Genomic DNA, 21,040 nt, shown 5'->3' on the forward strand with positions numbered 1-21,040 from the left:
AGCATTACATATGATGGCAGCTGAGTGTGAAACAAACAATATTTTTTTTTTCAGAATCAAAAACAAATATTTTTTTCTCCAAAAACTGGAGAGAAAAAAATCCATTGCCCCCCACTCCCATGAAAATCAAATGGTTGCTGCCTTAGTATGTGTTGGACAAAGAGCCAAAGGTAAAATGGAGAAATAATATGTTGAGTCTTAAGCATAATGTTCCTCCAAATAAATAATGAAAAAAACCCCAGTAAATTAAACTGTTAAAAGAGGTCAGAATCCAATCAATTTAGTTAGAAACACATGTACATTCAATGATTTTAAATAAAAAATATAGTCAAAACTATCATTGATGTTTATATCAGGTCATTTGACTGTCAGCATGGTTAATCAGATGGCGCCTAGACTAAAATACCAAGTAAAAGCTGGTATATATTATTAAGTACATGCCGTGTAAATGTTTATTTCAGACTTATTGTAATTTGGATTAATTTTATAGGATATTATAAATCAAAAATTAAAGATGGGAATTTGAGTCAAATCTGTGAAATTGAATATGACATATACTAACAGATTATTACACTTTGGGTAAACTATGCAAAATCTTCTAAGTTAATAAATCATGACAAATCATGACATCTAGGTCTGGCCAAATAATTGTCATGGAAATGTGTTAAGCCAATGCAAAGTTAATATAAAATTGAGAATGGAAATGGGGAATGTGTCAAAGAGACAACAACCCGACCAAATAAAAAAACAACAGCAGAAGGTCACCAACAGGTCTTCAAAGTAGCGAGAAATTCCCACACCCGGAGGTGTCCTTCAACTGGCCCCTAAACAAATATATACTAGTTCAGTGATAATGAACGCCATACTAATTTCCAAATTGTACACAAGAAACTAAAATTAAAATGATACAAGACTAACAATATGACTGTATTCATAACCCAAAATCAAATGAGTTCTTCCTGACTGAACTAAATACCAACTTGAACAATTTTTATTGAGAAAAATTAGCAGAAGAGACAACTCAAATGATTCAAAACTCAATGTGTTTACAAAAATCATTTATTTCGATTGATCTTATCATTCAAGACATTACTGTGTTGAATAAAGAAGCTTTATCAAACATACTCCTGTTTATAAATATAACATGAATATTTCAAATGAAAATTTTCCTGGAATACAAATACCGATTGCAAAAAATTTCAATAAACATAAAGAGGGTTTCTTAATAAACAATTGACAATGACTTAAATAAGGTTTAACAGTTTTAATGACATGAAGAAAGAAAACTTTTATTTCAAATTTTGTCATACTCATAAAATATATTTTCTATTAAAAGAAACAGTATAAAATAACTCAAGTAAAATCAAAATTGTGTTCAATTTTCAAGATAATTACATTCATTGGTCAAGTTTTAAAAGAATCTAATCTAGAATAAATGTACTAAAATGTCTAAGTTTGAATTAAGTACAGCAGTGAACTCTGATATCATATTCAGTAAAGAGCTCTCAACAGCTAATGTTTGTATTGTTATAAGTGAACCAAATCAAAACTTAAAAGTTTCATATTTGTACTAGTATTGCAGTCAGTGTTATATGAGACCTTTTGATGAATACCATATGTAGCAAAATATATTCAAAATAAAGTTGATGTTTTTATAAAATAAAGATAAAAGTTTATTTTAAAAACTTAATCTATCATACAGTGTTATAGGCTTAATCATGAAAACTTAACGTGACCACTTTAGAATTTAAATAAGGTCAAGATCTGATGACATTGACTTGTTTATATTCTTTCAACATTAACTTCCTCCTTACTATTTTTTTGAATTTTTAAAAGTTTAAATTCTGAATTAAATTTTAATGTTTTTTGCAATATTGTTAATGCAGGTTGAAAAACAATAGGTCTATTTAACCTATCAAGACTTTCATTGAATGCAATAGAAACATGATTTTCTCATTTCATACTGTTCCTATGATGCAGACTCATCAAATTCAATTGATTTCTTTACTTAAAACATTTGCAGTAATGCAAACTGGAATATAAAATCCACAAGTATTCCAATCGTAATTACCTTTATCTTGAAAATAATAATTGGTATTAAATAAATAAATAAATAGCATAAACAGTAAATAAAATTATCAACATCTTTCCATTGTACATGTATAACATGATCATAACAGAAATTTTCATTGCACATTTTGCATTAAATGCATGATAGGTCCACATATCTCCCATGCTTGAAATTGTTGTGTGAATTCACTTAAAAATAATTTCCTTTTAAACAGGGATCATCTTCAGCTTTTGTACAGTTTGGTTAGAAATTTATCAACATTCAACTTCTTGAGATCAACTGGTGTCTTCAACTGCAAAAAAAAAGAACAAAAATTTTAAAATGATTTCAAAATAAATATTTAAAATTAGTTTATAATATTTGTTTGACTCATGTAATATGATGTATGCGTGGAATAAAACAAAATACTAATTCAATGATGTTTGTCTAACATTGAATGAAATGATATGCTGCATATATAAATTAAGCATAGGTTCCGTGTTGAAGACCGTAACTTGACCTATAATGGTTTACTTTTATAAATTATGACTTGGATAGAGAGTTGTCTCATTGGCACTTAAACCACATCTTCTTATATCTAATATTTAACACTATTATGTTGACCTCTAAATATTTGGGACTTTTTGTGATCTTGTCTCATTGAACTTTTACCCACATCTCCATTCATTCAAACTTTAGGTCATAAAAATAAACTACGTCACAATTTTCAAAGAAAAGATAGCCTAATTACTATTTTTTTCGTTTAAATTTGACATCAAAATACAAGGACCTCTAGATCTTTTTGGTGTGTCTTTTAATAAACGTTCTTACAATATTCCAAGTTCCAACAGTGTTTTATTTCTTATTGTTGGACAAGTAAGATGTTCTATTTGTAATGATTTTCTTTCAGATTTCATATCTTTGCAAATGTTTTCCGAAAACCTAGCATTTGTCCCAGTTATCATCACTGTTAAAACATTAGTTTTTGTGTTTCAATGTGTGCATGATTTTGTGTTGATCAATTTATGGCAATCTTAATTCTTTCTTTGTCTCAAACAAATATTCTTTTGCAAATTTTTAGTTTTCTTTTCTATGGTTTACTCATTTGTAGACATGTTCCAATGTAAGGTGTTTCACTTCATTTCTTCATTAAGGTGGTACCAAACACTTTAACTAAAACTAATTTGGCTTGCTTAATTCTCTTAAAATTTTGACAAAGTATTAACTTTGACCCTTTGACAAAAATATAAAAATTTCAAAAAATTTGAACCAACCGTTTTATCAGAAAAATTACACTGGTTATATAGCAGTTTGACAAAAATTTATTTTGATCTTTGTAAAGCTTAATTTCCCCCTAACAACACAACATCATTAAAACATTTAGCTGATTTTATAGAGTTATCTCCCTGTAGTGTTAGGTACCACCTTAACAGTTAATAATGTTAACTATATGAAATGTATGTTAAAATAACTCAACATGCTAAATATTCAATCTTTCCATTGTTTATTGCTACTATCATGACTTTCGCATGTTTAAGGTATCTTATCTTTCAATGTGTATGACAATATTTGTATTTTATATTGATATAAATATTTACCTTTCTTGATTTAGGTCTAGATTCTGTACCCTGTAAAAATAATATATAATGTAGAGGTAAACATGACACCTATATTTCTTTAATACAGATTCACCATATTTTTATGAGATTTAGAATTATTGAAAATAAGCTTCAATTATTTCTAAATTACTTTGCATGAATACACTACATTTGTACATTGAAAACCTCTAGACTGAGATCTGTATAGATTGAAAATAATAATCAACAATGAATCTTTAGAGTAAATTAGCACAAAATGTTAAGTCGCAAAAATATTTCAAGTAATTTTACCGTTTATGGAATCATCTTTAATAATCAACATTTTGAAAAGATGAAGGCTTGCTTGTGTATTAAGTGAAGTATTTACTTTGCAAGTTTAATACTTTTATATAGATAACATTCATAACTTGCCTAGTTTCAGGAATAATTTTTGAACCAGATAATCAGGATATGTTCTGACAACCTCTTACAATGACCACCATTTTGGTGTTTTAAAGTTAAAAAAACTACTTGGCATTTCATTAAAGATATTAAAAAAAAAATCATGACTGTTTTTCTCATTTTTCATTTTTATACATGTATGAACCTATCTGAAAGTGCTTATCTTTTTCTTTCTTTTTTTTCAAAGGAAGTTATTTGTAATAATTACCATTATATTATCGTCTGATTCTTCCCTTGGTCTCTTGTTTCCACTCTTTATCCTATCACAGTTTCCATCTTCCTGTATGTCCGTTAGGTTTCTCTTTACTTTATCAACCAGCTGTGGAGATTTCCCACAACTTTGTGCCGTGGAACTTAATCTTGGACTTCGTCTTAAATTTGTGAATTCACTTAACGTTTTCTTGGGTGTTCTTTTAGTCTTTGAAACCTTTTCCGAAGCCTCAGTATTTTTTTGTTCGTTAGTAGATACAAAGTACAGACCACTTCCACATTTCATAGAAGCTGTTATCCTTTTCTTTGGAGGAGTCATTATATATTTACCAGTCACTGGAGTATTGCTAGAACTATAAATAGTTTCAGATTGTCTGTGCAGTTTAAATGTTGTTGGTTTTGAGGTAATTTGGCTCGATACTGGATCCTTGTTTGATATTGTTTTCTTGGGTGAACTCTCATCTACTGATGTACTTTTTTCATAAACTGTTACATTTGGTGAATTCACAAGTGTATTGTCACTTACATCACCAGAAATATTCTTCCACGGGTTTTCCCATTCGGCTTCAACATCAATATCTGAACTACCAGTTGATAACTCATTGTCACTATATTGTGCTTTGACCAAAGTTTCAACAGCTTTTGTTTTACATCCAGATTTATTCATCATGTCCATATCTGCCCTTTTAGCCATTGTGTTAATTTGTTCAACCTCTGAAGAACAAGTGTCATTAGAACTATCTTTTGTAAGATGGATATCATAGAAGACGGGCATTAACGGTGAACCATCAATATTACCAGTACCAACTGATGGCTTTGGCATAATATTTCTTAATTTACCTGGACTAGATGCTTTAGAAGATGAGGTAGTTTTCCGATCAACAGAATTTTTTAAATTAATATGAGTATTCAGTGGTTTCCCTGAAAATTTGTCATTCTTTGGATTTAAACCAAACTGACCAATAAATTTCTGACATGAAGGAGAAACATTGAATCCTTGATAGTCACTGGCTAACTGGTCAATAGGTGTCCGTGCACGAATAGGGAATTCATTATGTAAATGTCCTTGAATAGGGATTTGTGACTGAACAGAAGCCTGACTTTCAGTTTGTATTGGTTTAACAGCAAAACTCTGTGAAGAGTTCCTACTTTTAGTTTGAACTGGTTTTACATTATGATTTTGGGATGAGTTCTGGTTCTGTCCATCTTTCAGTGGTATTTGAATAATTATATCTGTACTATGTGGTCTAACATTCATCACTTGTCCATTGTTCATGTGAACATTTCCGCAAGCATCTGGGATTAAATCATCATCAGTTGAAATAAAATTGTTCACTTTGTCTCCCTGTACAATTGTAACATTTTCTTGTTGTTTTCTCTGAAATCCAGCACTATTCCCATCTTCACTTTCAGTTTCACTTAATGGTCTATAAATAGATATGTCTTTTTGACCAATATTCAAACCAGAAATGGCACTAAAATTTACACTTTTGGTTTCACTTATAGGTCTATAAATAGATGTGTCTTTTGTTACAATATTCACACTGGAAATGGCACTAAAATTTACAACACTAGAAGGTCCCATTGGCTCATCAGCAGTTCTTTTACTAGACTTGATTTTTGGAGTTAGGATATCTCTTGTTGGATAAATTCTGGCGTCATTTTCTGTCTCATTTCCAGAATCAATTGCAATGACATCAGGTATTATCTGTTTCATAACCATTGCAGATTTTGCTGGTTTCTTTCCCCTTTTCGACTGAGTTACATTTTGCTTCTGTTTTCTTTGTTTTTGTTTACCATTGTTTACAGTTAAAGGACTAGAATAAGACTTAGCATCAAAATCCAAAGGTCTTATGTGTACATTTTGTGTTCCAACAAAATCTGATATCGGTGTTGCTGTGTAAATGGCTTGGACCGGTGGGCTGTTTGGAATACCATTTAAATTAGGAGTAGTAGTATGCTGAATTATGTTCATCCTATCACCTGAAACTTGTTTGACTGGTGATTCTAAATAATCAGAATTCGGGGTATAAATTATATTATCAAATTTAGACGGAGGTGTTCTCGCATGCATTACATCTGTACTGGCTTTTAGTATCTGGCCCATTTCATTTTCATCTGCAACATGTTCCGTTACCCTTTGAACAGTTGGTGTCAAAACTATGGGATCATTAAGCATAAAATTGTCATTACTATTTCCATCCAGCGTTGGCATTGACAGAATTGGAGCTATTGGTAGTGGCGATATTGTTCTTTTATTCATACGAATTTTGGAAGATTTACCATAAGGTGCCAAATTTTTGGAGATGGTTGGAACATTGTCAGGAATTATTACTGTATTCGTGCATTCAGAAAAATGTGTATTCATTTTAAGAACACGACCTAAACATGATGGTCCAAGTTTTATAATCCCTGAAGGCGTCTTTTCTTCAATAGTGCTAGTATTTTTCAGTGGCACATGTCTAAAGTCCTTTGAAGTTGGAGAAATACTACATAGAAAGGTTTGTGGTTCCGATTGTGAGGTTTGTTTAGCATCAGATTTCTTTAAATTAGATAAAGGTGTTTTTCTTGAACTCTTCCCTGACTTTTCTGAAGGAGTTCTAATAGGAGTCTGTTGAGATTTCCCAGCTTTTTTTCTCCCAGTAGGAGTCTGTGTGATTCCTGAAGATATTTCATTTGTCTTCTCTTGTACACAATCCTTTCTTTCTTTCTCTGGGGATGCAATCTTTATCAATGCTGATAAATCTAAAAGTATATAGATAATAAAGTGTCTAGTCATTAGAAAGGGCAAACATATTTATTTTGAATTGCATTTAATCCAGAGCTATATTTTGTATATATAATATCTAAATATGGAATTTTTAATTGATTGTTTCCTGTCATATGCTTATGCTTTTGGAATGGCAATAAAGAGAAGAAATGTTAAGTAACATAGAAACAAAATCATTTCAACAGAAAGTCCAATATGTATATTCAACTAATCAAAAAATGAAATGTTGTCCTTTTTTTCAGCTGGTCTTTCCTTCTATTTATATTCCTTCTGAAACTGATCTTGTGTTAAACCTTCCTAATCAGATCTTTTTTTGTGTGTTAATCATTTTTGAGTTTCATGTGTATTTCAATCAAAATCTAGTAATCAATCATGAAACTAGATTGAGAGAAAAAAAAATATCAAGATAACTGACCAACATGACCAAAGAAACATATTTATTTTATATTGCATTTAGTCCATACGTTAGCTCAACCTTTGGAAATTTAATTTTACACAATTTTTATAAATTTTTAAATTATAATATTAAATGGATATCTAAGGGAATACCCAATTAAAACATGTTAGTAACGATTTACAGTCCTGATAGATTTAAACTGGCAGAATAAATAAATTGCTAAAAATATGTGTTGGTTTGTAACAGTATAATTATGAGTGGAAAAAAATTTCAACATGTCGGGGGCTTCCATATATACCATTTCTGAACTTGCATAGTGTACAATATACCTGAAGACCATTTAGAAGCTGATGTAGTAATTAAAGGTGATGATTTAGTCCCTTTGTTGTCATTCTTGGGCTTGAGAGGATCACATCTAATCTGTGGTCTGGGTGTGAGCTTTTTTTCTTTTGGTTTACCAGCTATTGGGGATCTAGTGTCCTTACTTTTGGCTGTGCTGTTTTTGGAATTCTTCTTCACAGGTATTTCTATTGCATTTTTTGAAGATGGTGATGTCTTTTTACTATTTTTTGGAGACTTTTTTGTTTTATTAGAATCTGACTGGACCACTTGCTGTGGTGGTAATCCTAAATAAGATTCTACATTATGCACTGATGCTGAGTCTTCTATTTGTTGACATTCCTTTTTATTTTTTGATTTGGAAGACTTTTTTTGTGATTTGGGTGATATTTTATTTCTATTAGATGGTGTCTTTGGAGATACTTTCTTGTTCTTCCTCAGTGATCTGGTATTACCATTTGTTTGTTTTTCATTGGCTTCTTCCTGAAACAAAAGATCAAGAATGTTAACAAATAGAGAATTTATCCTACATGTAAACTTCAATCTAAAATACAGCAATCCCACTGTCTATGAACAATCAAATAAATCATTTTCCCCAAAGAATAGATATATTTTGTTACCCCTGTACAGAGGTGAAAAATCATCTTGATCTACATTATCTATAAAGTAGGAATTCTAATCTATTCAGACCTCACCCTTAAGCTTAATAATCAGGTAGATGTATTTTGATGCTATTGGTTCATTGGATGTCTGTCTAACTGTCAGATGTTTTCCCCATATCATTCATATATATTCAAGATCGAAAAAAAAAATATGTATCTTTTCAGCTTTTTTATGTAGTTTGGTGAAAAGGTTATTTGTTTTAAATTATCGTAACTAATTAAATATTGAATTAAAAGATTTATTACATACATGTATGACATATTATGTCATTATTTTATCTAAACACCACTTCTGAGGGGGGGATAGGACCTTTATCAGGACTCCGGGATCGGGTGTTTTTAAGCTCGGGATTTTGGGATTGACCCTTTCGGGATCCGGGAATTCTTTTTTTCGAATTTCAGGACCGCAGGATTTCGTGTTTTTGAGCCCAGGATTTCGTATTTTTAAGCCCGGGATTTCAGGATCAGGACCCTTCCTACCCTCCCTCACTTCTAAATCTGATGAACAAACCTGGCTTTTTGAAAGCTCTGACAGATTTTCTTCAAATGAAGAAAACAGCTGTTTAACATCTGATGGTAGTCCTTTAAATGTTTCAGTGGTATCTTCCATCTGTACTGTAAGAGGACTCGCCCTCTGTCCAACTGGTGTACTACTGTTCTCTGTTGCTGCTACACCCTTCACAAATGTTATGTATGAAGTAGATTTTGATACTGGATTAGAACCTGTTGTCACCGGAATAGACTGGTTTGATGGTGTACTGATAGCAGAAGAAATGTTATTTGATGTAAGGCCTGTGTTGTTTGATGGAGAACATATTATGCTTGCAGATGGCAATGGGTAATTTGATGCTGATGATACCAGATTTTGATCTGAAGTCAATGATACAGATGATGTTAAACATTTTGATGATCCAGACTGGCTGACTACTTCTGGATCTATTGACTCTTGATTTAACATGGTTGATGAGGATGATTGTAAACACACAACAGATCTAGATGTTGATGTAACAGAAGTTGACTGAGATGTTAATTCAAGTCTAGAAGCTGTTGATATTGTCACTGTAGGTGTAATACATGATGATGTTGAAGTGTGAACACTTGAAGAAGTCATATTTGAAATAACAGAAAAATCTGTTGGAGTATTTAAAGTTCTCGTGTGAACAGATGAGTAACTTTGTAAAACTGCATTTATTGAATCCTCACTGACATATTTATTCTCAAAGCTTTTCTCAAAACGTGTTTTAGTTGTCACAATAGGAAATGATGGTGTAAAGTCACATTCAGCGCTATTGATAGGTTTAAATGCAGAATTTATAGTTGTATTATCACATGAAAGATAATTTGCCGTAGTCACTGGTAATAAAGGTGAGACACCAGACACCATACTATGGACCTCATCTAGTCTATTATCTGATGAATAGGAACCAGCTCTGGAATCTGAAATTAAATAAAAATACTCAACTTTACATGAGTTTTAAGGTATAAATGACCTAACAGTCTGCCATCTAACTTCTTTTTAAAAGTCTTTTACAAATATTTTGACATAACATCTATTTATCATTAAAAAAATGAATATTAAAAAAAATAAATCTACTGATTGAAATGACATAGATGCTAACCAGCTCCATCATATGGTCTCTGGTTGAAATTTTTTGTCATAAGCTATCATACCATATTCTCTTATTGACCATCAAATGTAGTCATTACTAATTATAAATGAGAATCTATGAATTGTTGTCACCAGTACTAAAACATTTACATCATAAGATGTGGGTTTTTTTTTTAATTTCAAGTCAGTTCATGAATATATGATCAATAATTAGTGTCCTCACTCATCATTATAAACTATTAGAAAAGATTCTCAACCTTTAATATATAACAAAATGTTGATGTCTATGTTCATTAAAACCCAAAGTGATATCTTTAATCTAAAGAGACTGCAAAATATTAATACAATTTCATAACTTTTTTTGTTCAAATAATTAGATAATTTTTGTGGCTGATAGGCTAAAATATAAGACTACCCCTATTCTGTGAGTTGAATAATTTATATGTTTTCAATAGACCACTTACGAGTCTGTCACCGGAAAAAAACCCCATCAATTATGTGCGCCTTTATGACGTCATTTACCAGATAGAGGGGATTGCATGTATCCCTTCACTATTAAAGTTCATCAACCGTCTTAGTGATCATCATTGTACAGGATAAACTAGAAATGATGGTTGTTCTGTATGTACTTAATCACAATTCCCTAATGAAAGCAGTGTTAATTGCCAATTTTGAGAATTCAACTTGCCGAATATTTCATGCAATACAACATCATAGTTTTCCTACCAGTTGCTCAACATGAAAACAGAAGTTATGATGCTCCGAAACGCATGAATGATGTTCATTAAAATCAGTTTTTGACAGAAATGCATCAAACTCAAAAGTTGTCTATTGTCCCTAAAGGGTTATATAGACATTTGACCAGCTGATAGAAAATTTGTTTAAGAAAATGGAAGCTATAAAATAATGAACAATTTTTAATTTAATTGTCCATTGTCAAACGTGTGCATGCATTAGCCTTTTATTCATGCAGCAATTGTTTCAAATGCTTACTGGGAACTGCTTTTTACTTTTGTTTTTATTATTATTTACCTTCATGAAATAGTTTGAACAATGAATCAAACACAGCATCTCCTTTGGTCATATCAATAACATCATTAATCTGGTCACCAGTCATCTGGGTTTCCTGAAAAAATACCAACATGTATATCATGTATATGTTAGTTTGAATAAAGAAATCATTGTTTTGTAAATGCTTCTTTTCGAGGGAACATAAGAAAATTATCAATATGAAAAAGTATAAAGCCTAAAATAAATAAAAGATAGATCTTTTTCTAAAAGAGAATACATATATTTATACTGTAAACCAACTTATTTACGAGGATACTTTATTTTGTGTTCAGCCCTTTCTAGCCCACTTCATAGCGATTTATTTTTGCGATTATCTAATTCAATTTATGTAGTAAGATAAGGATATCAATTTTCACGATGATTTATTTTCGTATTATTTATCTACTGCGAAAGTTGCGAAATTAAATCGCTTGCAAAAATTAGTTGGTTTACAGTATTCAAAATCAGATTTAAAAAATACAACATGTTTCCTTGATCCAATACAGAGCACTAAATAATTTTGTAGGAATATTTTTGATACTATCACTATTCTTAAGTCAAATAACAACATCAAAACACATTAATATTGATCATGTTGATAGAAAGTAAATCAAGTGTTATTCAGGAGAGGCTGAAATTATGAATTAATAAATAAATTTGGTGTATTTACTGTCTTCTGATTGGTTAAAATTATTAGTTTTATTTTCAATGTTGTCAATTTTGATAGTGACACGCCCACTCTGACGTTGTTTATTCATACGCCAACATGTGTGTACATTATTATTGTTAATATAAATAATATAAAAAGTTCTTTGAGACTTATTTTTGAAAGAAATTTATTTATAATGAATGGCAATAATTTATTTTGATTTTATTGAACCATAAAAAACTAATTTTTGACTCTTCACATTTTACATAATCCTCTTTGCAGATTATTCAAAGTGAAGAGTCAAAAACTAGTTTTATGGTTCAATAAATTCAAAACAAATATTAGCCATTCATTAAATGTTTTCTTGAGAACTTTACAAAATTGTAAACCAAAAAAATTGTTGAGTTATCTCCCCCTGAATGAAAAAAACCCCACAATTACCTCCCATGGTCAAATCACAAATTCTTTGGTTTGTTTTTATGCTAGGTAAAGAAAGCCTTTATTTCTAAAGAAAATATATTCCAATTGCCAATGTTCTTTTTGAATTATATTGAATCCAAAAGAAAGTTTCCTACACTGTGTTTTTGCTAGATGTATTGCTACATGTATTTGTATCCATCTGATGAGTTGAGCCTTTTTCAACTGATTTTTATAATTCGTTCTTATGTTGTACTGTTCCAGGTTAGGGGAGGTTTGGGATCCCGCTTACATGTTTAACCCTTCCACTTTCTGTATGTATATGTGCCTTTCCCAAGTCAGGAGCCTATAATTGAGTGGTTGTCATTTGTTGATGTGTTACATATTTGTTTTTGGTTAATTTTTTTGTTTTGTTTATAAATTAGGCTGTTAGTTTTCTCTTTTTATTTTTTTTACATGTGTTATTCCAGGGCCTTTTATAGCTGACTATGTGGTATGAGATTTGCTCATCGTTGAAGGCCTGAAGATGATCTAAAGTTGTTAATTTCTGTGTCATGTTGTCTCTTGCGGACAGTTGTCTCATTGGCAATCATGCCACATCTTCTCTTTTATATTAGATGACTTCTAGGTTTATTATAATTTGCTATATTGCTCTCTCTGTGATGTATACCAAAGTTCTCTCTTTCTTGATACATACATGTGGATCCAGTATATCTTCCAAACTAGTTGATGGTTTAGGTGTTCCAGCTCCCGATTTCTGACTAGTATCGTGTATTAAAATGACGTCCGACAGATTCTGTGATTTACTCAGGTCAGAACAGTTGATTGTCTTGTTTATATTTTCTGCTAGCTTCTCATGTAGTAAAGGGTTGTTTAATAATTGCTCTAGAAATTGCTGTAAAAATTTAAAGAGAATATTAAAAAATTATAATAATTCAACAAAAGGACACAAAAATTCATGAAATAAAATAGATTGTACCTTGAATCAGATCATAGTCCATAGAAAAAAAAACTTACTATTCATATCATCACAACCTTAAAATATTCATCTTAATAAATAAAGATTTATTTACATGTATATACTTTCAACTCTTATTAAATAAAATAAAGTTTACATTGAAATACAATGTTAGCAATAAAAATGTTTTCCATGTTTAACCAAAAATGTTATTTTTAAAAATATTTATATAGTCATCAAACGTGTTCCCCAAACTATCTTTGCAGGTGAAAGAAAGAGCAGAGGTTAAATGCATTATTTGTACTGTGGAGTTTTAAAGTATTTGATATCTTTACAGTCTTTTGCGTTTCTGGATGTGTCAGCAAACACATTAAATATTGTGGTATTGCTCTTTAATGATGTATAGTTGATGATTTTGAATATAATTTGCAGACTTAAACATTTGATCTAAGTCAATGGTATTTCAAATGATGTCAGATTTTCAGGGTTTTAATTTGATTTGTGTTGGAGTTTAATATGTAAACTCAAAATGTGTTTATCATTGTAATTTTGAAAACAAAGTTAGCAAGTTTTTTGGTTAAAAGATAGAGAATTGAAAATCAATGTATACGAAAGAGGCAATGATTCTGATAGTATGAACTAACTTACTTTTTTCTATTTCTTTTACTGTTTTGTTAATTATCCTACATGAAAAATTCTGACATTGTTTAAAAGAATGTTTTCAAATTGATCATAATGCTAATAAACCTACAGTGGGAAATGAATCATGCAGGGATCCATCATTGCTGTTACTACTGTCATTCAGATGTGGTAAACTCGATCTTCTCTCTGTTATTTTATCTCCATGGGATTTTCTTTTTGGTGGTCTGAAAAATATTTGATTATAATGTTAATATATAGGTAATTTTTAGACATGTATTTCTAACAACAGATTTTGTCTTTATTATGAGCTGATAAATTCAGTTGTTTGTCTTCTTTCAGAATATATATATAAATTTCATTAAAAATAGATTTGTTTAAAGCGTTGACCCATGTAAGAATAACAATCAATAAGGGGAATTGTGTTTTAAAATCAATTATTCATAATATTATACAATTCTAAACATTTAAATTAGTTGTTTTTTTGGCCCAATTTGAGCATGTAAACCTGTGTGCGTACACAAACCTTTTTCTTCTTGGAGACTTTCCTTGCCCTTGTAGTCCATACTCTCTTATTTTTTTCCCTGGTGTTTTCATTATAGGCAAGTCATTAGGTGGCACAACTTTCCGAGGAGTAACTGGAACCACTGAGTCAGCATTTTCTGTCTGGACATCTGGAAGCTGAATTACAGCAATATCTTCTGTGGTCTCCTGAACTGGATCATTTCTAAACAAGACATTATCCATTTTGTTTTCTCTGACTGTTTCATTTGGCTTACTACTTGTAACTAAATAAGATAATATTCAATATTAAGTATTTTTGTTAAAGACATTGAAAAACTACCAAAATACAGAATGGAAAAGTTAAATGAATATATATTTTGTTCTACCATGTTAGGTGCAGTTCATGTGTTTTTATTTAAAATGGTTGAAAAAAACATACCTTATAAAATCTCATTGCTGATAAATGTACATTTTTTTGTACTCAAGATGTACATGATTTGTTTTAACTGAAACTTTTTCATTGTATATTTGTTCTAGAATTTTTATTTAATTACTTAAAAAATAATTAGGTATTTTTATTTTTCAATTCATTACAGTAACAACTGGTAATTGTGTTTCATGTGTATTTTATGACAACCTAATTGATGGAAACCTAAAATGTTCAGTGGCAAAAATTAATTAAATCGTATTGTCACCAATGGTCCATATTGTAAAAAAAATATTTGCAGATGCAAACCTAAATGCAAGATTGATGGATTGTGGGGCGTCCTTGAATTCCTTCATATAAAATCTGATGCAAAAAATACATTTTTATCTTAAATTCTTCATCATCAAATATCTAACTAAAAAATACATATAAAAACTTGTTCAATATATAATAATTATACTTCCATACCACTTATATCTCTGTTATTTTCTGTCTGTAGTGGAGAGGATGGCACGTCTGTGTTCATTCTTTCCGTTAACAGGCCTACCCTGTTTAATTTATCACAGACTGGTATTGTAATGCCACTTGTAAACAAATTCTCACAAGCCAGAGTCAAATTTTCTCCACTAGATTTATCACAAACTATTAATATTTCTGTATCATTAACATTTAAAGCAATTTGGTTGGCTTTGATTATTGAATCATTAGTAGTCAAATTCTCCTTACTTCCTTCACTACACACTGAATGATTAGCCAGGTTCACTGTTTCATCCGGCACTAAATTCTCTTTACTTGGTCTATCACAGACTGAGTTTTGGATTACTTCCCTTGAAGTATCTTTATCAATAATAACATTCTCTCTAACTGATTGAGGTAAGGGAGACAACTGTGTATCACATTCCATATCATCATGGAAACCAGCTCCATTATCATCACCAACATGACTTGATAGATTGTCATTTTCTGATGGCACACGATTTGTCTGTATAGTATTTATTATTGTAGAAACTATTTCACTGCTTTTATGTACAATTTGATCACCTCCAATACTACTTACAGTATCACCTTCAATGCTACTTGAGGTAATGGAGGTGCTATTGTTTGTCGGTAATATTTCATTTATTGAATAAGTGGAAGAGATAGCAGACGGTGAATTAGCATGAAGAGATGTGTGACTAGGTTTTACTGTTTTTGAAGGACTTTTCAATATTAATATTTGAGTTCTATTATTACTTGAATGCTTTTCTTGAGATTGGACTTCTGATAATAATTTTTCATTTTGACTTTCATTTGTGTTACTAAGTGACTCTTTTGGAACTAATAATGTACTTATAGGTACTGGTATTCTTTCATTTGAACATTCAACAGGCACAATTGTTCTATTTTGAATAATTTTCTGTGACCTTTGAGAAGATATCTTTAAGTCTGAGGCACTGACACCAGCTGTTTGTCCACTGTCCCCCTTCTCATTAACTCCATATTTTGCTATGACATTTGCCCTTCTTGTGCGTGAGGTTTGACTACACCCCTCAACTCGTAAATTTTTGTTTAGCGTTGCTCTTTTCAAACAAGCAGTTACTGAATCAAGCTGATTCCATAATGCATTCAATCCAACTTTCTGATTGTTCACATCTATAAAAATAAAATTAAGATTTGATTGATTAGTCTTTTCCATGCTTCCCAGTACATGAATTATTACAAATTATGTGTCTAAAAGTGTGTGAAAGCATCTTAATAGTCACAGTCACAAAATAGAACAATAAAAAATCTGTTGAGAATCAAAAATTCGATGAACTTATAGAAAGTTCAAAATCAAACTATTGGACATAAATGCATGACATGTAAAATGCCATATTAAACATTAATTCATTATTGTCAAATAATAATACAAATGTATGTCTCACTACGTTACCACACTTTTAAGCTGTAAACATGGTAAACAAATGGTAAAATAAATGATAGATTTTCAGCTTGATAAATGTGAGAGGCTATTTTATACAAAAATTGATTTCTGTTTAATACTCATGTACAGCACTTACCCACTAAATAAAACTGTGCAAATTTCTCAATAATTTGTATAAGAGTAAATCCACTTATCGTCAGTGGATAATGTCTTCCTCTTTTCATTAAGGCCACATACTCTTGCAGATGAATGCATTCTTTCATGAAAGTTTTATATGTAGATGTGTATCCTTCACTTTCCAAAAAACCTACAAAAAAACATCAATTTAATGTCTGCCTGGTTTTATAAGCATTAAAATGTTAAATACATACAAGGCTGTACATGAAAAGGATGGAATGTGAGTCATAATGACTGGGCATGACATGCCTTTTAGAAATAGGGCTCTCCATGGTTAGTTCAGCCATATTGGATAGGGGGCAGATTTTTTTGAAAGAGGTGGAAATAGTATGTAAGTATGGGAAATCCTATGCATGTTTCTTAGCAACTGCTCTGTTTTAATGATGTGTTCCCATATTTTTCACACCGTTTTTACCTCCATTGTGAAAATCTGCCCCCTATCCAATATGGCCGAACTAACCGTGAAGAGCCCTTTTAGACCAAATAAACTGTTATCACAGAGATATGTCTCGCTTTTTTGTAATTTTGATTATGCAAATGTTAAAAAAAATAAAATAGAAACACTTTAACATCATGAACATGTAAGCCAATGCTTAGTTACAACGCAAACCAAATACCATTGATTAATCATATAAAGGAGTTCCCTCAAACAAACCAATACTTGTAAACTAAGCAAAATTTCAAAGTCAATACACCATAACTGAGGGGATTGGGGTCAAATAGTCTCTATTATAATGAGATGGGTCAATGCTAATACAACTGCATACCAATTATCATTGACCTACCATTGGTGGTTACCCATAAACCGACCTAATCACAAACAAATACATGAAAACTAAACAAAAGTTTCAAAGTCAATAGACAATGTCTGAGGGGGCAGGGCCAAATAATCTCCATTAAAATGAGATATAATGCATGCCACTGTTTACACAACTCATTGACCAGCAGACCAATAATCATTAACTTACCCTAGTGGTTCCCCATAAACTGACCGAATCACAAACTAATACATGAAAAGTAAGCAAAAATTTCAAAGTCAATACACCATGTTTGAGGGGTGGGGCCAAATAATCACCATGTTAATGAGATGTGTCAATACTGATACAACTACATACCATATATCTTTGACTTACAACCAGTGGTTCACCCTAAACTAGACCTAATCACAAAATAATACATATACACAGAAAAAAGTCCCATGAAATCTAACTTCAGGAAAACTATAGATCATGATTTTGAAATTCCTATGGAGATTGGCATTGAAATGGGAGATAACTCTACAATAATAGCAGAAATATCAACAATAGAAATTGATACAAAATTATAAATTTACACCCTTTTATTCTTATGCATTGATTCTTGATATTTTAGCCATCATTATAGTATAACACACAACTCTAAAGGTGATTATAAATTTACACCCTTTTATTCTTATGCATTGATTCTTGATATTTTAGCCATCATTATAGTATAACACACAACTCTTAAGGTGTTTTCATATCTTTTATCAAGCCAAACCTAGAGTCCATAATCCATGTGTTGACATTTTATTAGATTTTTCAGCATGTCAAGGTAAAGAATCTCAATTTTATCAAACTTATTAAGCATATATTCCTCTTTTTGTGGTTAAAAGTTTATTTAAACAAGGTAGATGCTAAACAAATATAATTTACAGATACAAAAATGTACATGTACAATGAACAAGTTATAACCAATATTTATATAAAATATTCACATTATTTTTTCAAAATGGTCACATAGCCATAAATTTTCATGGTGCAAAAATAAATAAAAATACCTATCACACTTCGGTTTTGTACATTTCAAGAACAGAAGATTATATAATACAGTCAATTACAAACTTATAATATATCAAAGACAAAATATCATTCATTTTTTACTTTACATGAATTTTAAGAAATTCAACCAAAAACTGTAATAAAAATTAAATAAACCCCTCATTTTAGCAAAGCTATCTCCCATTCTGACATTTCCAATGTTAATTTCCATAAAAAAAAATTCTGTGTATATTAAGGGCTTAATACTCTAGATTAGAACTAAAATATTTTCTGTTGCAATTAGTTTGAGGTTCAAACTTAGTTTTTCTGGACTATATATGCCCCCAAAATATAGGGTGACGGGTCAGGTCATGATTATTTTTTTTTCATAATCATCTCAAGATCTTTAGTCTAGAAGTTTTTTTTACAGTTAATGCGGTTGTTCAAATGTTTTAGAGTGTGGTTGCATTTCATAACTGAAGGCCTTGCGCAAATGCAAATACTTTAGATCTTTGTGCAATCAGTTTCTTTGTTGAATTATTGAGATGAAACATTAAACTCTAATCAGAAATTATGAGCCAACTTAGGAAAAATCATTAAAGGCATGTTTACATTTCCAAACTTGAGAATTTTTGTGTGTTTATAGTAAAAAAAAATTTACTTATACAAATTATTTTTTTAGAAAATTAAGGGAAGACTATAAGCATTATACATGTTATAATTCACTTTTTTAAGCATTTTTTTTACCTCTTCAAGTAAATAAAAATTACTTTAAAAGATTTACAAGTGGTACCCTAGTCCAGATAATTATGACGTCTGGTAAGGCTATTTTATTTTTTTCTGGTTGTAAGAAGGCGTCCCAGAAAAAAAAAAAATAGCCTTGCCATGCTTGCCAGACGTCATAATTATATGGACTAGTAGTACCCCTGACTGATTGGGCCAGAAAAGCTATGATTAAAATCTGAAATTTTCAAAATTGAAAGGCAGTGACTAGGAATTGGAAACTATTTGACTATTGACTCTTGTATCCTACCGTAGTCTAAGATAGTTCATCTTGTCAGTTCGTTAGGTTTTTGTGTTTGAACTTAACAAACGGGGAAACTCCGCATTGACGTCACTACGCTGCTTCCGGCGTAGAAAAACAGTACAGAATACGTTTTTCTGCTCTTTTGAATAAAAAAAAACATTCAAAAGGTAAGTTTTCATTGTTGTTCTCAATTGTTGCTAAAAAATGCCAATTTTCTTATGCCCGTTTCAATCCCGACTTCCGAATGTCTAAAAACATTCTAGAACTTCACAAAATCCCACTGCCGGCCTCAATTGCTTTGTATACATTCCATTCAGCATCATCAATCTCGTGGCAGGCAATACAGGTCAAGCAAATCGTATTTTTAGGAATTTTAAAATGACATGCTCCTTACGTCTGACGCGATTTTCCTGCGAAAAAAGCCAAACCAAAATGAAAGGAAAAATATGTGAAAAAACGATGTCCATGCCATAATTTTGTACAGGAATATAGAGTAGGTTAATAAAAAACAATTTACATTTATTTTTCATAGAATTTTCTTTTTATTCATAATAAAAAGATCGATATTCTGACCATCATGACTGTAGGTCAATATTCATACAAAATTCCATTGATGTCAAAAAGGATGGCAAAAAATTAGATTTCCTGTTGAATAAAACCCAAAATTATTGCAAACTATTTTGAAGCAATATCCCACAAAGAAATCACGTAATTGCCGTAGACTGAAAAATCCCCTAATTGACAGTGGAGCAATCTGATTGGGTATAACGAATTGACATAACGTTATTTTGACGCCATTGAAATTTTAATGTAAACAAACAAGGTCAGAAGGTTCAGTATGGGAGAGCATCGTACATTTAGTTACTGACAAATAATTTTGAGTTACCAAGCTTGACAATGCATGGTTATACAAAATGAAAGCCAAGTCTACAGAAAAAATAAGCCTTAGGATAACGACTTATCATTACACCTGGATAGCATAGTTAATCTTGGCAAAATCTCAAGCATTTTCTTTCATGAATACATGAAACTGCAATTGACGAAATATGTTTATCAGGTAGCAACTGTCTCATTTTAAATTGAAGGACAAAGATTTTTTTGGGGGAAAATCGCTGTGATGCGTTGCATTTTTGTTTGTAACCTGCAAAAATTATTGTTAAAAAATATTATGCAACTTATCAAGCCTTGTGCTTATGCTAATTTCACGTACCCAATACCAATCTCGCTATTTCAGAAGGAAGAAAATGTGAGGTTGTTGTGTCCATTCTCAGTTTTGTTTCATTACAACCTAGGGTAAAAGATATTTGATACGCATTTTTGATGTAAACTGTAGCTGTCACTTGTAAAAATGGCGGGCAATGTTGTTCGCCGATTTATGGCAATGTCGCAAAACTTAGAGAAATTCGTTTGTTCTACCTTTCTATGAACAAATATA

At 30.9% G+C, this 21,040-nt stretch overlaps 2 protein-coding genes across 2 annotated transcripts in view; one reads left to right on the forward strand and one right to left on the reverse strand.

Annotated features, from left to right (window-relative positions):
* The window catches only part of LOC134688335 (sushi, von Willebrand factor type A, EGF and pentraxin domain-containing protein 1-like), a 136,576-nt gene that overhangs the window by 38,106 nt on the left and 77,430 nt on the right, over positions 1-21,040 (forward strand). The gene's annotated exons all lie outside the window — the stretch shown is intronic.
* On the reverse strand, positions 1,295-21,000 carry LOC134688333 (protein NPAT-like). Its single transcript, XM_063548929.1, has 12 exons — positions 20,816-21,000; positions 16,760-16,930; positions 15,189-16,352; positions 14,316-14,577; positions 13,902-14,016; positions 12,890-13,087; positions 11,109-11,202; positions 8,979-9,904; positions 7,796-8,288; positions 4,298-7,044; positions 3,649-3,678; positions 1,295-2,363 (listed from the first exon to the last, which is right to left on the reverse strand). The coding sequence occupies exons 1-12, from the start codon at positions 20,868-20,870 to the stop codon at positions 2,295-2,297; spliced, it is 6,324 nt and encodes a 2,107-aa protein (XP_063404999.1). The 5' UTR covers positions 20,871-21,000; the 3' UTR covers positions 1,295-2,294.

Source organism: Mytilus trossulus, chromosome 10 (genome assembly GCF_036588685.1).
Source record: "Mytilus trossulus isolate FHL-02 chromosome 10, PNRI_Mtr1.1.1.hap1, whole genome shotgun sequence".
Taxonomy (NCBI): Eukaryota; Metazoa; Mollusca; class Bivalvia; order Mytilida; family Mytilidae; genus Mytilus; species Mytilus trossulus.